This window comes from Apis cerana, linkage group LG5 (assembly GCF_029169275.1).
Source record: "Apis cerana isolate GH-2021 linkage group LG5, AcerK_1.0, whole genome shotgun sequence".
In the NCBI taxonomy this organism is placed as follows: domain Eukaryota; kingdom Metazoa; phylum Arthropoda; class Insecta; order Hymenoptera; family Apidae; genus Apis; species Apis cerana.
The window spans coordinates 7,102,810-7,119,051 of record NC_083856.1 but is presented as its reverse complement, the minus strand read 5'-3'; the positions used below and the strand labels follow the sequence as shown (position 1 = coordinate 7,119,051).

The following is a 16,242-nucleotide window of genomic DNA, read 5'->3' as shown; positions in this document are numbered from 1 at the left end:
TTACAAGAATATTAATCGAACATAATTAAATTAGTCGAGCTATAACAATTTATTATGTGTCTTTACATTTAGAGAACATAGATCGAGTATAAAAAAAAGCGATTTATAATTTTTTTTTTTTCGGAAATTGTATGAAAGATGAGGTATAATGTTTGTCTAAATAATTTGCTAAATGTATAGACCGGCTACGAATTACTAGTACCACTAGCCGTTCAGGACAATTCCTCGGGGTTTGAAATCCGTTTGTACACAGCCATGAAATACGTGTCATTCATTATCAATCACAAATAATTATTCATTTCAATGACAATACGTATTGCTATAAATTTCATTCGATACTAAACAACAAGGATTTAAGTATAAGCTTTTTTAATAACATTCTTGTTACTCAGAAAATTCAAGGCAAAATGATTTGACTGTATAATGGAAAAATGCGATTGTTTTTTTTTGTTTTTTTGTTTTTTTGTTTTTTTACTATAATAAGAGAATTCTCGAATTTGAAAAGCATATATCTTTTTTTTTTATCGAGAAGCAGTTTCATAAATAGAGCGGAAACATTTTGCCGAGAATAATCAATAATATCAAAGTTAGCATTTACTAACAATTCTTTCATTACCATAAGCATTGCATAACGATTCCAAGTCAACTTTAACATCGCTGTTTCTTTTCTTCTTTACAAACTTTGCCGCGAAATGCAGTACATATGTATATACAATATATATATATTATGTATATATTATATATAAATCCCCGGAACCGCGCGCACGCACACGCGGAAGATTTTTAACAGCGATATGATATTATTTGCACTTCGTAAAATTATGATAATTCAATAAGTTTATAACTACATACTAGGAGGAAATTCATTTTTCTTTTATTCCTTCTAATATCCAGTCAGTTTTCAGTCACGACGATGTGTAAAAGACGCTTTTCGACAAAAAAATAAACGCGATCATTTATGAAATCTAATTATTATCACGAGCATAAACGCTCGATCATGGTCATTGTGATTGTGCGCACAACAAATTATTCTTATATCGTGCGTATTTTGTAACAATACTGATCTAGCTTTATATTTATTAGCAATAGACGCGAATTTCAATGAAATTAACAATTCGCTAGAGAAGCAAAAAAGGTACACTTGGAAAATTGTAAAATTCTAACGGGAGAAAAACATTAGGAAAATATTTGCAACTCGTAACAAGTAATCATACATAATTTCAGCAATATCACTTTAATAAGCAATATCTTTCTTAACAGAATCTAATAATTTGAAGATTCGCTAGTTTCTTATTTAAATATAAGTTGCAAAATATTTTTTTCTATTCTCTAATGATAAGAATAAAACAAATATCAAATATATGATATATATCAGTCTTATAAACAATAAACTTTTGGAGACATATTTTGGTAAATATATAGTAATAACTGTAAAAAGTGGTAATTATATTTTGCTAATATTTTCCCCACTTTAGCTTTTTTCCAGTTCATTGATATAAAAAATACATAACAAATTATAAATATTTCCTATGCGTCCACTTGAATTTGTTCATTCTTCTCCGAGAGAATCATGTGTGCTTTTTTCTTAATTGTTTAACTTGTTCCATATTTACTGCTTTCGAACGTTCCACGTCTGAAGAACGAACTAAATTCTAGCAGTGATTGCTTATCTATGTTGCTTAAATTGCCGTTGTATTTGTAGAGAGATTCACAGTGCGGCAATTCTGAGCAGACTTGAATCAGTCGTCGTAAATATTCTTCTAATCGTTTTCTACGTTGCCGTGCCACAACTTCATATCTTGGGAAAACTTGACGAGGTGGAAAGCGTATTGCTGCTACCTTTATAATTAATTAAAGCGTGTAAAATCGCTAAAGGATTGATAAAACTATACACTATCAAATCTTTTTCTTTTTGATTTATGAAATATAATTTAATAAATAGAATGTTAAAAAATATTACCTTGCTACCATACTTCTGTCGCATAGAAATATATAACTCTCGAAATCTTCTGTATCTACGTAAAAGCGTCCAGCTATCATCCTGAGCCACAACACGTACTTCATATTCGTAATGACTGGATGTACCAGCTCCGCGTATTACATAAGAAGGTATACTAACGATCACGTTAATTACACTATCGTAGTCGGCATCATTTGCTATCAAAGATGGTAGAGACCTCGTGATTGTTAAGGAATATGGACTACTCAAACGATCACCTCGATTTTGACTCTGAAAAAAAGATAATATATTTATATATATATATATATAAAACAAGCTAAAAATTGATTTCAAAATTCTAAAAATACTTCAAAATCAATTACTGTTAAATATACTGTTGAATATCCTCTTCCTGATGATATTCGAGGTGCAATTGATTCCGACAAATTCTCCTCATTAGTATTAGGCCTGTGATTCCTGAGAATTGGAGATCGCGTTGTAGCCAAGGTTAATAACGTAGCCGAGTTAGTCGTGGACTCAATATCACTGCACGTTATAGTTTCTACACTTTGTGTACGATCATTTATATCACTAGCTAACAATCTATCATCGCATTGTGACTTAGATTGTTGCTTGAGATTCTTTCGTTCATCTTCTAATAATGAAACTTCTAATTCAATTTGTTGCTTTTGAAGATCTTGTAAGATTGCAATTTGTCTGTTTAAATCTTCTTTAGAAGGTGTATTGGCCTCTAGACACCTCATCACCATCATTCGTTGACGAGCGATTCTTTGGTTCAATCGTTTCATTGCTGGATTTTGTTGCACTGGTGATTCCAGCGAATCTTCAGGAATATCTTCCTCCATAATAGAATTTGTTGGAGATTTTGATTCCGTTTTTTCACTAACAGTGCCATTACATTGTTCTGATTTAATTGTATCTATTGAAGATTTTCTATTCAAATTTACCAAACTTCTGCTTTCTGCTTCACATATTTTAGTCCTATTATTCTCCAAGTGAACTTCTGGTGAAACTTTTTCTAATTCTTTTTGCCTCTCATTTGATGATTCCTGTGATTCTTTTATTTCTGAATCTTCGAATTCAGGAATTCGAAGTTCAGGAGAATCAGCTGCAGCTGTGTGAAAAGTATCCGCTGTATCTATGGAACTTGGAATATCTTGTGGTAGTAAACTCAAAGCAGAAGCTATTTGAAGTTTTCTATTGCACGAATTATCAAACATCTGGGTATCTCCATTTTGATGAATTTCATCACCACTCAAAGAACAATCATTTGAAAAAGCAGGTAATGCACGCTTTAAATTTAACGAGAGACTTTGTTTTCTTCTTAAAATCTCTTGCAATTGTTCCTGACTTCGTTTCGCGAGCAACAATTTTTTTTCTGTACTTCCTTCTCCCTCTAACTAACGATAAAAATATTCAATATTTAATGATAAAAAAAAAATTTAATGACTATTGTTATTAATTTTTACCTCTAAATTAAGCATATATTTTTGTTTTTTAGCTATCTCAATTAATTCCTCTTCCATTTTATCCACCTTGCACTGGTGTTCATTGAGGGACTTTACCTTATTTTGCAGTTCAGTTTCCAAAACAGCTAATTCTTTTTTCTAGAAGATAGAGTTTTAGACATGAATTTAATTTTTTGAATATGATGTAAATTTTATTGATTTTAGAAAATAGACAATTATTTCTTTTAAATCTTTTTTATAAGTCTGATTTCTTTTTATTAAATTCAATTGATTTTATTCGCAATTATAATTTATAGATCCATGAAAGAACTTTGCTTAAAAAAAAGAATTATGCTTAACTTCTGGAATCAACTCGTACATTAAAATTATAATTAGATTTGAATATAGTTTAAGATTCACTTACGTGATGATTAACAAGCTCTCTCACCGCGTCAACACATTTATCATCGTTCAAGCTTGACCAAGATTCTGGCAAACTGCCGTCACTGCCAGCACCGTCATCCGTCTGAAATGGTACATTTTTCTTTCTGAACTGAAAAACTGCGAATCTTTGTTTTTATGTTACTTCATTACAATACTTTCCACACAATTGAAATAAAAGAACTGAAGAAACAAATAAATTACGGGTAATTAATAAAACAAAAAAAAAATAAAAAATAAGTCAAGATGCAGAATTATATTGCATGCAATTACTTTCTTCTCTATTTCCCTTGTTTCTTTCAGTAGTTCGTGCCATCAAACTACAGACTACACGTGCCACATATTATGCCGAATTTTCCTTTTTGTCTAGAGACTCTTACCTTCTCCCACCATTGATGAAATCTTTGTGCACGTTCGTGATTGCTCATGAATTCTTGAAACTGACGATGCTTGGACTGCAATGTTGTGCGCAGAGAGGCAACTTCCCTACATAAATTTTCTACCTAGTACCACACACACACAGATATCGATGCATTAACAAAAAAGATAACTGAAAACAATATAGTTTAGACGTTTTCCATTCTTTTTTTGTTTTTTTTTTATTTTATTTTATTATTATTATTATTTTTTTTTTGATGAAAGATGAATTCTAAGTAATAACAATGAAAAACAAAAGATTTTACAAATCATCATATGTATATATATAGATATTTAATTGAGATGTAAAAGACAAATAATGTTCAATAAATAAAAATAAAAATGAAAGCATGCTACTTTTTATGCATAATAGGGACTACATAATATTAGTTTATATGAATTATTGACAAATTCAATTGAATATTTAAATTAAGAATTAATGGTAAAAAAAGAAGAAAACAGAAATGAAATGAAATAATCGCGATAATACATTACCTTCATAATTCGGTTAGTTAGGTTTTTAAATCCAACATCAGCACTCGACAAAGTGCACGTGCGGACGTATCCCAACAAAATTGTTAACAAGATACACTGGGTTTGTTAATCGGGAGCGTTAATTCTCTCGACCATATATGTGTAACGCTTAATAGAATGTGTGAGAATAGAATACAGATAACAGAAGTGTGCGTGCAATATTATATCGTGGAAGATCGAAGGCCAATTTTTGTAAGAAAAATTTATTAATCAACAGTATTCGTATATATATATATTATATATATATGTATATAATAACAACAATTCTTTCTTCTTTCTCGCATAACAAACCCATATATATATAGACGTTTCTACAAAAAACAAGGCCAAATATGTACATAACACGTTCTTCTTCTTTTTTTTACTCTGTTCACTTAACAGTCGTCTACAAGGTACTTAACGTATAACATTCCACAGAATGCCATATTTGTCCGGCAATATCTTGTCAACACTGGCACTTTAATCGTAAACGTTCAGGCAACTTATCGCCAATAAGCTTTTCTATCGCTATTAAAAAAAATAAGCGTTAAAATTTCTACAGGCAGCTATCATCTGCGTGAAATTAGGCGCATTTTATATTAACCCGTAATAGAACCTGCATGAAAATGAAAAAGTATAATACAAAAAAAGATAGACATTTCCTTTATATATATATATATAAATATATATATAAAAATGATTCAATTACATATTGGACAAATATTGTCCCATTAATAATGTAATTGTACATTAGTTACATTATATTACAGTCAGGAGAAAATCCTGATATTAGACGCCATTCGTTGCTTTGAAGCACCTTAAGCTTTTTTTTTTAAATAAATTTCTAAATCTATATTAAATTGAAAACGAAAAATTCATTATCAACGATAATTTTATAGCACGTTTTTATATTTAACTCGTGTATTCAATGTTCAATGATTCTTTTTACGTGAAGATATGAATATAAATTAACATGATGTCTTTTTGCTATGTATCAATTTAAGTTTTTGAGGTCACATATTTAACGGACAAACGTGCGAGTAGATGATGATGTTGCCAGACAAGCAAATAAGGACACCGAGAGCAATAAGGACGAGGTAGAATTGATACTTGATCGAGATTACGTTCAAATCTGGAGACGGCGCATCCGAGTCACTTACTTGCGTCATTTCGTCCCGTCGCTCTTGTTCCAGGATGTGACGTCGCGTGCGCAACTCGCGTTGTCGAGATTCGAGAGCTGCTATGGCATCTGCCCACTCTTTCCATTGGGCACCCCATTCACGTTCCAACTCACGCTGCGCTCCTTCCAATGCTTCTCTTCTTGCAGCCCATCTTTCTTCTCTTTCTTCCTGTTCTCTCTATATAGGTTAATAGGAAAGACATTATTTTTAATGTTTTCTTTTTTTTTAATATTAATTTAAACGTATAATTTTTATAGAAAAATGATATGTTATATTTAAAATCTTAATAATAATATGAAGTAGTCCAAGTTTCATTAAGATAAGAAATATCATTAATTAATCAATAATTAATCAATACAAACCTTGAAATCTTCTTTTTCCTTGATAAGAGCAGCTTTTTGCTGTTCCAGTTCTTCGAGCGCTCGCAGATCTTCGCTCGAATTTAAAAGGTTATCGCTAGAGGATGAAGCATGCAAATCCGAGACACTCCAACTCAAGAGGGACAATCTTGAAAGATTGACGACTGTGGATTGTAAGTTACCATTACCCGTTCCACCTTCCTTTCTTAGTTTTGCCGCTTCAGCTGGATCGTTATATCGGAACATATTGTTCCTCCCAAGAAGAATAATACAACCTTGTGATAGTCGTGTCGGTTTATCTACTTGAGCGGTGTTAATCCAGCAATGGAGAGAAAGGGGATGAAGGGTCGCCACGCCACTATCTAACTCTACCACGCAATGTTCTGGCTCGACGTCCGCACCAGTCAATACAATATCCTATTTATTAATAGTACATTATATTATAATTCAGATAATTTTAATTGTTAACGATGTTCATGTTTAAAAAATTTTAATTTTTAGAAACGATATTTGTACTGAATGATTACCTGCGTGGTTGGTGCTTCTTCTGTTCCTACTAATGTCTTGCCCTCTTTAAGATGATAAAGTGTAACACCAGTACTGAGGAGATCATCGTCAATTCCTACTAAATGTGGCATTTCTGAATCTAAGACTACACCAACGCCGCTTTTTCGAAGACCTAATGCTTTTTGCTCTTGAAGAATTTGTTGCGTTTCTCGCCACTTTTCTGTCCATTCTTCTGTCAATACTTTCTCCTGCTCTTGTTTTTCATGAATTTGAGCTAACAATACTTGTGGTGGTCTTTCAACACTCTGTAATAAACAGATAAAATTTTACTTTTATATAAAATTCTTTAATTAATACAGAAGAAAGTATATAAGTTTTAACACTTACCATATCTTTACCAATAAGGGATTTCAATTTTTGTATTTCTTCTCTGAGTTCCCTGATTAATTTTACATTTGGATCTTCATTTATAGTTGGTTTATTAATGATATTTTTCGCTCGATTAGCGTATCTGAGCGTACTGAGAGTTTCGCCGTAATTACAATCGGCTGGACTAATAGCAGCTATCATAATTGTTTTAGAATTACCACCAAGCGAATCCTTTAGCAACCATGTCAACACACTATCTCGATAAGGTATGAAGACATTACGCTTAGAGGAAGAAGACGCATCGCCTGTAGAACTGAGTTCCGCAAGCGCCGATATCACAGAACCTAAAGTTACCAGTGACTTATTGATATGCGCACCTTCTTTTAATCGTTGGCCTGTCGCACCTGTAGCGTTTGCACGTTCGCTAAACAAACAAATATAAAATTACATTTGTATTATATTTTCTAATTTTCTCACAAATGTGAACAAAAGATTCTATATCATATATCAATGTTTTCTTGGATGATCATAATAATACATTGAAAAAAGGCCATCTTAATCTATCCATTTAATTATTCATCTATTTTCATCTTAATATTTTTGATGTATTATTTTTTTAATCCTTATTTATTTACTAAATTTTAATAATAAAAATGAAAGAGAGAAAGAGAAAGAGACAGAGATTAAATAATGCAATATTCTTTTACGTTTTTTTAACGATTTAAAATAAAAAATATCCTCAAAGTATTCCTTTCAACTACCTTCCAGCCAAGTCGACAAGATGCACCTTGGAAACAGTTTCCGATGGCATGTTGCCCTCGGATAGTCCAGCTTGCACGAATGTAATTGTGAAAATCGCGTGACTCCTACTGCTCACATCGTTCATGTTTGTGCTTGCTGTAGTTCTGTGCGTATTACCTCTCACCATGCATTCCTATAGACAGAGAGCAACTTTTTATTTAAAAACTATCTCTCTCAGGAGTATCGTAGTGGAACGAATAGGAAGTGGAGGACGGGTTCATTTACCTGAATGTCTGAATAATCATATACGAGGTGGCTCGACAGGTCTTGAACATAAGGTCCTCTTTTAGGATGTTCCCGCACTCTGAGAGAATGAGACTGTGACTGATCCAGTCTTAACAAATCCCTTACTCTTTCATTGTGTATTTCCAGGAAAGATACCTCGGTTCTGTACGATGCTCCGCTCTCTTTACCAGCAGCCATTCTAGCAAATAGCGTCTTACAAATCCGCGGTATCAATCCTTGAGCTTCCTAAGATTTAAAAATAATAAAAAATTATTAGAAGTAAAAAATAGAATTATTTGTGTTATAATAAATTATTGTTATATAATAAGATTATATTTTGAGTTAAAGAAAAATTATAGAAATCAGGTGAAAGTTTAGGCAAACGTTTTGCAACAAAGTAATAATTTCTGTACTAATGAAAAGTGAATTGCGATTTAGAAGCATTAGAGCGTATTAATATGTTAATATGTTAATTGAATAGATTCTTTTTTATAAATAAGATTTTTTTTTTATAAATAAAATTTATGAAAAATACATTTAATATTTAAAATAACGAGGGAATTTAAATTTAAGAATAACTTTGAAGAACTATTTAGAAATATATGAAGAAATATAGAAATAAAATTTACTTTATTGTAATAAACTTTTATAAACAATAATTAAGAAATTTGTAACAGGATAATTTTTTGTAACAGAATAAGAATAAAATTATCCCAAACAAAATATTACCGGTGTGCCCATCATAGTAAAGGTCTTCCCAGACCCTGTTTGGCCGTAAGCAAAGACGCAGGCATTATAACCCTCGAAGGCACTTTCTATTACGTCCGTACCAAGATCATAGAAAACCTAAAATAAAAAAAAGGATTAGTATTTTATTTTAACATGGTAATATTAGTAGCCATCATCGTTCATTATATATAAAAAAAGATATTTTTTTACGTTAGCATCAACGTTTGAAACAAATACGTAATTACATTTCTTGATAGATTGATGCAATTATGATGCTGATTTACTTAGAAAAATTTTAATAAATTATAAATTAAATAAATAAAAATGATTGATAAATTATTGATCAATTGATTATATATAATTAATTTTTGCAAGTAATAAAGACAGATATTTCATATTTTACATATTATGTAATTACTTACAAATACATGATAATTAAATTTTATCTTATTTGATAATTAAAAAAATTATGATTATATATATGCACATATTAAAGTTTTCAAAAATCTTTGATTATAATTTGCTCTTACGACAATGGGTACTATATCGGTATACACATGCCGGTCTTCTATTTTAATTCTGATTGTGGCTCATCATCAAAGCATTGCCAAATACGATTTTAATCAATCAATCGTATGTTCTATTTCTTAATTTATCAATGTATTTTCAATATAATTTATCAATGTAATTCAATCTATCTCTTTTTACTTTACTGTTAATCGATAGATTTATAAGAAATTCGTAAAAACAAAATAATATACACCTCTTCCTGGGATGCATAATTATCGTCGTTCGTATCAAAGGACCAATAGGAATGATCGAATGTGAAATCTTTATATTTCTCCCTGTCGATTTCTCTGCAACTACCTGGTGTCTGAAAATAATAATACATAATTTTTTTAACTATATATATATATATATTTATAATATAAATATAATAAAAACAATGAAATAAGAAAATTATTATATTTTATTTTAAAATTATTTTATCAATTGAATCGTGTACATCATCAAATAAATTTCTTTTACAATTAAATAATTTTAATATCATATCAAATTATAATTGATTAATTATTAAAAAAAAAATCATGAAAAAGATGAGATAGGTCAAAAGCCGACAAGACTATTGTCATTGAAGAAGCACATTATTCACAAGTGGCTGGCAAACAGTAAGCCGTTATGTCATGTGCATTCGTTAGGTTGCATCCCACATAACTAATCGTATACCTATCAAGAACCACTTCATATATTATGCAACACAAAACTGAATAAGAATAACAGATAATTAAAAAGTAAGATTTCTTATATTTACCCATCATGCAATTGATATATGTAGAACTAAGGTGAAGATCATTATCATTCGAAAAAATGTAAACGCGTTTAATTTAAAGCGAGAAATTTAAGATTCGTCCTTGGGAAAAAGTTTGAGTCATCAAATTTATTGCCGACATCATCGATTCCAAAGAATTCAATGTTCTTAGTTCCAATATCGAAAAAGAAATAAAGTTATTGTTATAAAAAAAGATTTATTTTTCTGGAAATGTGTTCATTCAGAAAGTAAATATCAATGTTTTGCGCGCATAAAATATTTCATGATGTTCATATCGAATATTCATTTCAATTAGATTTTCATAAATATGTTTTATTAGATTAATAAAACAGAATATCTAACTTATTATTACATGAGATAAATTATAGTTATGAATTATGTAAAAACTATTTTCTTTAATTATAAAATATATAATTGATCATTATGAAAAAATAAATAAGATTAAAATATTAAATTATGTTAATTTTTAGCATTAAATTATTCGAGAAATGCAAAAATGATTAAAGATTTGAAAAATGAAACATAAGAAATGAAAAAGTAAAAATTTTTATTAATATTATAAACTATACCGAATCGTTAAAAGCAATATAATTGACTTTAATAATTTATATATTATTTAAACAAAATTAATAAAATTTTATCTGTACGAAATATATTAATCGCGATATATTAGTTAGTTTTGTATTTAGCGTGCGACCGAAAGTGACTTATCCGGGATTGGTCCACCGATAATTTTTGCACTTTCTCCGATCAGATGACATGCTATTCTCTATCTCGTTTACTATTTTGATCAAAGATTTTACGTGACAGAAACGGATATTGATGATATAATATTAGAAAACAAATATTTTTAAAACGGTAAAGAAGATTCTACATATATATGAATAATATACTCACATCGCGGTCATTGCGACGTTAATAGGTCAATAGCCGAGGTTCGTTCGACCAGAAATTATGACACGATTCGAGCTCCGGAGCGTTTTAACGGCGTGACGGTCAACGGTAGTTCAAGACGAAAAAAAAATCATTTTACAGTTTGAAAATCTTTGGAAAGTTGATTTGATTCGCAATCATTAGGAATGAATTGTACAAAGATTAATAGAAATTGCTTGTTGCGGATACACAAAATACACAAAAATTATATAAAGGAATCATTTAACTTTAATAAGTAATAATATTTTTCTTTACATTGTAAAAAAAAAACTTTAAAATATTATTGAAATACCTTGGTATTAAAAATCCGTGTTTTTTTGCCATCCATTTGTACGATCATCTTTGCATTCATTGCCAGCTCCCTGAAATATAAATTTGACAAATTCACATCCTTAGTCATGAAACTGAACACTTCAAATTTTCACGAATTGTAAACACTAGAAAAAAAATAATCGAAATGATAAAAAAAATTCGCGATAGCATAAAATGTAAAACGAATGACAGCAGGTGGCAGAATTTCATCGCCCAGTCATCAGTTGCACTATGGGTCGATCGAAACCATATGATTGATCGTCTCATAGAATGAATTATGGTCAAAGGTCGAAAGTTCACGAATTATATCAAAAATATTTTTCAAAACATTATCATCTAAATCATCAGGCCTTGAATAGTTATTCAATTAATTGCAAAAACTACGATCGGAAAACAAATCTATGAACATCTATAAACAAGAAATATTCGCATCGCAAAACATTGATAACTTATCACAGCTTATCACTAGTTGCATAGCACGCACCTTTTGTTGAAGGGACGAACTCTCACGGCTACCTTCACTGAAGCCATGACTAAATGGAACGCATGGATTTAGTTGAGAGATGTTATACCGTATTTTTTCACTTTTGTTTCGTTTTTAAACTCGCGTTACGCGAACACGAAGTTTCTCACGATGCTACGTAGACAACACATCGTTGACGGGCCTCGCCGTACTACGAAATGTCGTCGTCGTCGACCCTCACGCACGACGAACAACATCATCCTCAACACGCTCTCGACAGACGGACGACTGCTGGCAAGTCTCTGTTCGAGGCAAAAAATTACGTTTCTGCGCATGCGCATACACGCGCGGATCCCTAATTTCAAGTGATCTGCACATTTGCCCGTTCTTCATAACAATGGATAGAAAACAGCAAAATACTGCAATAAGAAAACAAGAACATAAATAAAAAATAAACAAAAATAGAATGGAATAATAAAAAAAAAAAAAATAAAACGAATCGATTATAAAACTACAGAAAAAGAAAGGGAGACGGTCAAACAGGTTTTATATTCCCCTTCTACTGTACTGTGACGTCATCATAAGATCGGTATGGTAGACACTGATGGAGAGTGAACGGAGAAGGTAAGCCACCCACGCAACAAACCAAGAAAATTAAATCAAACACTTTGCGGTTTCTCTAAGTACGTAACAGCGGTTGTATGAAGAATTCATGTCGTTTTGTTATCCAGCTGGAGATTACGCATCATTGATGGACCGGGATCCAGGACAAGAATAAGATACCACGGATACGTGCTCGTAATCGTAAATAGAAAATATGTTATAGGCGGCGCTATATTCGTCCAAGTAATACATATATATATATATATATATATATATATATATATTAGTGCTAACATTAAATCTTTAGATGCATTTATATACTGTAGGTCAACGGACTTTTCGAAACTTTGGCACAATCTCATAAAAAGAAAAAGTCTTTGATACATGCGTATTATATTTCCAAGAGAGTGAAAGAGTATTCATCGCATGTTGACCTATAGTGCCGATTTAACTACCTGTCTGAAAACGGGTCCGGCAACTCTCTCGCAAGGCGTAATTTGTCTCGCGCAGAATCGCCGATCTGCGACCGCTGGCAATATAAACAAAGTTTCTACTCCCACTCTTGTCGATCTATTCATCTACCACTTTAAATTCAGAGTCTGTTGCTTTTTCAAATATATAGGAAATCAAATATATAATATACTTTTTAGTAAACACGCATAAACAAATACTATTATTCATTATTAATATTTCTATAAATAAATTTTATTCTCAATTATATATCGTTCGTATATATTTATATATGTTTTTTGTAAGTAAATATTATTTATAATATTCTTTCAATTAAACATATTTATAAGATTTTTGAAATTATAAATAAATTAAATATTAAAAATAGAAGTCTTTTAAATAAGTTCAAAGTATTCAAGATTATATTCATATTAATGAAGAAGAATAATCGAATTTTATTGCGATAATTATAAAACCGGCATCTAATATCAAGGAGTACAACCTGATCATAAAATGAAAGCCTTGAAAAGTTATACGATATGTTCTGTGCATAATGATTCATAGTCGATTGGACTGACGTAACTCTATGCTACGGGATTGCTGATTGCTACAAAAAAACGTGTCGATCCTCTGATTCTGTTTAGGCAAGACACTTCCCGTAGAGCCAAATACGGTAATGCACCGTCATTACTTGTCCATTTTTGCAGTTTCATATTATTATTCAAAGTGCTTGATCATACTTAAGAATGACGAAAAATGTATGTAGATAACTTAAAAACGATATGATGGAAAATTTACAGTTATTTTATACGTCATAAGAGTAATAAATAAAAATCTTTTATCACTACAGAAATAACATTTAAAAGCATTCTATAAGTTGTTATCTAATGATACATATGTTTAATTCGATTATTAAATCAAAATTTACTGAAATCTTTTGTACCAATTTTGGAGCATTGAATGAACTCATTCGATGTTATTTATATATTTTTAGAATCTCTATTAGTCATAAACTTTTGCATAAACTTTATTTTAATTTAAGAAGAATCATATTGCGATCCATATAATTTACGCCAGTAACTAAAATATTTATGAATAGTAAATTATAAAATAACTTATAATATTTATTATTATTTAATTAGTAAATTTAAATCATTATTTTCATAACTTTTCATTTCTATAATTTTTATTAAGTTAATTTTTATATTTCTTATGTCAGATCAATTTGAAGTTTTAGTAAGTGCTGACACATAGTTTTCTTATAGTACCAGTAACTGCAGTGCGGTCGATAATACAGAAAAGAATATTCGATCGTTAAAGTAGAATAGGAGGGGAAGCTTGTAACATAAGGATGGTGGCGCAACGAGTCAGGGTTAGTTCATTTGAAAAGCGAAGCCAAGACCTAACATCAGTCGGGTGGCAACTGTCGAGCATGTGCGTGGTTCCTCGTGCTTGTTTAGTCGCGTCTTAAATCGCACACAGAACTCAATTGCATGTACACCCTAGTATGTGAACAAACGACAGACAGTTCGCGAACATGTGATTTTGACAGAAAACACAGTTCGTCAACGCTCGTTATTACGTGCGTGAAAAGTGAAGTTTTTCCTGCCCGGATATATCGTTACCCTACAACAGCCTCGTTCGAGGGGGTGGAGAATAATGTTCTGAGCCGTGAGCCACGCACATCATGGTTGCTAAGCACTTCACGCAGGGTAAGTTTTCATTTAATTTTATTTTGCTGATGTTTCATTTCTCTCACATAACTACGTTTCCACGAATTTCCATCAATTTGACAAAATACAATAATACATTTAAAAATCGTTGCATACAGATGAAAATATATATATGTAATGTCCATGATGCATCAATGCGGTGCACAGTGGGTGGTGCAAGTCTATGATGGTAATAATAATAATAGAAATAATGGTATAGAACTAACAAGAGACGAGTTGAATTGCTTCGTCTCTATTATTATGATACTTTCATAGTTTGTGATAAAGTTCAGTGACATTGCGTAAAAATATTTGAATATCGCTACGTTCTTTTCTTTTTTTACTGATTATTCGAAAAATATATTATTCGAGTAGAGAGAGGAAAGGAAAAAAAACGTTAAATTTTTATTTTTAAAAAATAAAATTTTTGATAGAAAAACCTTATATATAAAAATATATGATAGATAGTATATAATTATTATATGAATTTATAATTTAATTATGTTTTTAAATAAGACTGAGTAGCATTGACCGATTGTTCTGAAGGATAAGCTAAAGTTTGTATGAGTCAAATTCGTGATAGCTTTTAAATTGTTCGTTTGATGTCTTATCGATCGATATTCAGCAATCTTATTTACGTGTACTTTTTAAATATATATATTTTTCTACATGAAATCAAGTAGATGAAAACAAAAAATAGATCAAATCCAAAATTTCAATCGCAAAATTCTTGATCATATCTATTTAAGATACAATTGTATAACTTTTTTTTTTACAAATTTTTACAATATAACTGCATTATTACATTTATTTAACAGTTTTTATTTTATAGAGAAAATTTCTTTCATGAATAATAAATATTTTTCACAATTAGTAATCTATTTGATCTATATATTCCATGGAGCTTTTAATTTTCAATGCGACATCTGATGGTTTCTTATCATGCAATCTTTAACATTATTGCGGATTATCTTTAATATCACTTCGTTCGCACGATAGGTGTAAATGTCAGTAGTAATTTTTTACGGAAATTTAACCAATAAAAAAGATATTTTATGATATGCGATGATTTCCGCTCTGGATCCATCAACCTTTCCTTCTTCTATATATATCCGCAGTGCAGTGATACGTCCAGGGATTTCCATCTTCTGCTTCGTTTCTTTTCAATTCTTCTCTCATGCAAGTCAATAAAAAGTGCACATTCTTTTGTATTTTTAAATGAACTTTTTTATTCGTTACTTCTGCTATATAATTTTATTCAATTTTAAAATTGATTGTAAATTATTAATCATTTAATTAATAATAATTTAATTATTTACTTTTATTTGTTTATATATATTTTAATTTTTAATTCTAATTTACTAGAATAAAACTTACTTGGAAGTAAGTTTTCTCGCGTTAAAATAAATATTCTTGTCAACTATTAAAGACAAAAAATTTTTAATTTTAAGAGTATTAATTTGAGAAATATATATTATATATATTTTAT

At 30.3% G+C, this 16,242-nt stretch overlaps 3 protein-coding genes across 10 annotated transcripts in view; 2 read left to right on the top strand and 1 right to left on the bottom strand.

The window, feature by feature from the left end:
• The window catches only part of LOC107997615 (presenilin homolog), a 74,959-nt gene that overhangs the window by 2,725 nt on the left and 55,992 nt on the right, over positions 1-16,242 (top strand). The window contains exon 8 of one of the 6 annotated variants that reach the window (XM_017056342.3): positions 7,408-7,883. The exons of 1 other annotated variant lie outside the window; for it this stretch is intronic. The gene's annotated coding sequence lies outside the window, so the exon portion shown is untranslated. Of the gene's footprint in view, positions 1-4,152; positions 7,884-16,242 lie in introns of those variants that run through there. 4 more of the 6 variants (XM_017056339.3, XM_017056340.3, XM_017056343.3 and 1 more) reach the window with 4 other exon arrangements.
• On the bottom strand, positions 26-13,475 carry LOC107997614 (kinesin-like protein Klp98A). Of its 3 annotated transcripts, XM_062074794.1 has the most exons (17): positions 12,504-13,475; positions 12,010-12,407; positions 11,506-11,575; positions 9,714-9,824; positions 8,951-9,067; positions 8,222-8,467; positions 7,957-8,129; positions 7,214-7,619; positions 6,847-7,131; positions 6,323-6,736; positions 5,940-6,137; positions 4,230-4,352; positions 3,833-3,934; positions 3,430-3,567; positions 2,323-3,360; positions 1,961-2,230; positions 26-1,839 (listed from the first exon to the last, which is right to left on the bottom strand). In XM_062074794.1, the coding sequence occupies exons 2-17, from the start codon at positions 12,054-12,056 to the stop codon at positions 1,594-1,596; spliced, it is 3,984 nt and encodes a 1,327-aa protein (XP_061930778.1). In that variant the 5' UTR covers positions 12,057-12,407; positions 12,504-13,475; the 3' UTR covers positions 26-1,593. The 3 variants fall into 3 exon arrangements, with proteins under 3 accessions (XP_061930778.1, XP_016911823.1, XP_016911824.1); XM_017056334.3 differs by having other exon boundaries at positions 12,010-13,475; XM_017056335.3 differs by lacking the exon at positions 4,230-4,352 and having other exon boundaries at positions 12,010-13,475.
• LOC107997646 (myosin-I heavy chain) overlaps positions 14,378-16,242 on the top strand; it is a 39,187-nt gene continuing 37,322 nt past the window's right edge. The window contains exon 1 of the mRNA XM_017056403.3: positions 14,378-14,753. Coding sequence (XP_016911892.2) covers positions 14,729-14,753 — 25 coding nt within the window. The 5' untranslated portion in view covers positions 14,378-14,728. The remainder of the gene's footprint in view (positions 14,754-16,242) is intronic.

Bases quoted from the DNA above. Each gene is read 5' to 3' on its own strand.
- LOC107997614 (XM_017056334.3), bottom strand. From the start codon at position 12,056: ATGGCTTCAGTGAAGGTAGCCGTGAGAGTTCGTCCCTTCAACAAAAG. The intron at 9,068-9,713 runs GTGTATATTATT...TTTTTATTTTAG, and splicing joins ATTATGCATCCCAGGAAGAG to GTTTTCTATGATCTTGGTAC. The intron at 1,840-1,960 runs GTAATATTTTTT...TTAATTATAAAG, and splicing joins GACAGAAGTATGGTAGCAAG to GTAGCAGCAATACGCTTTCC.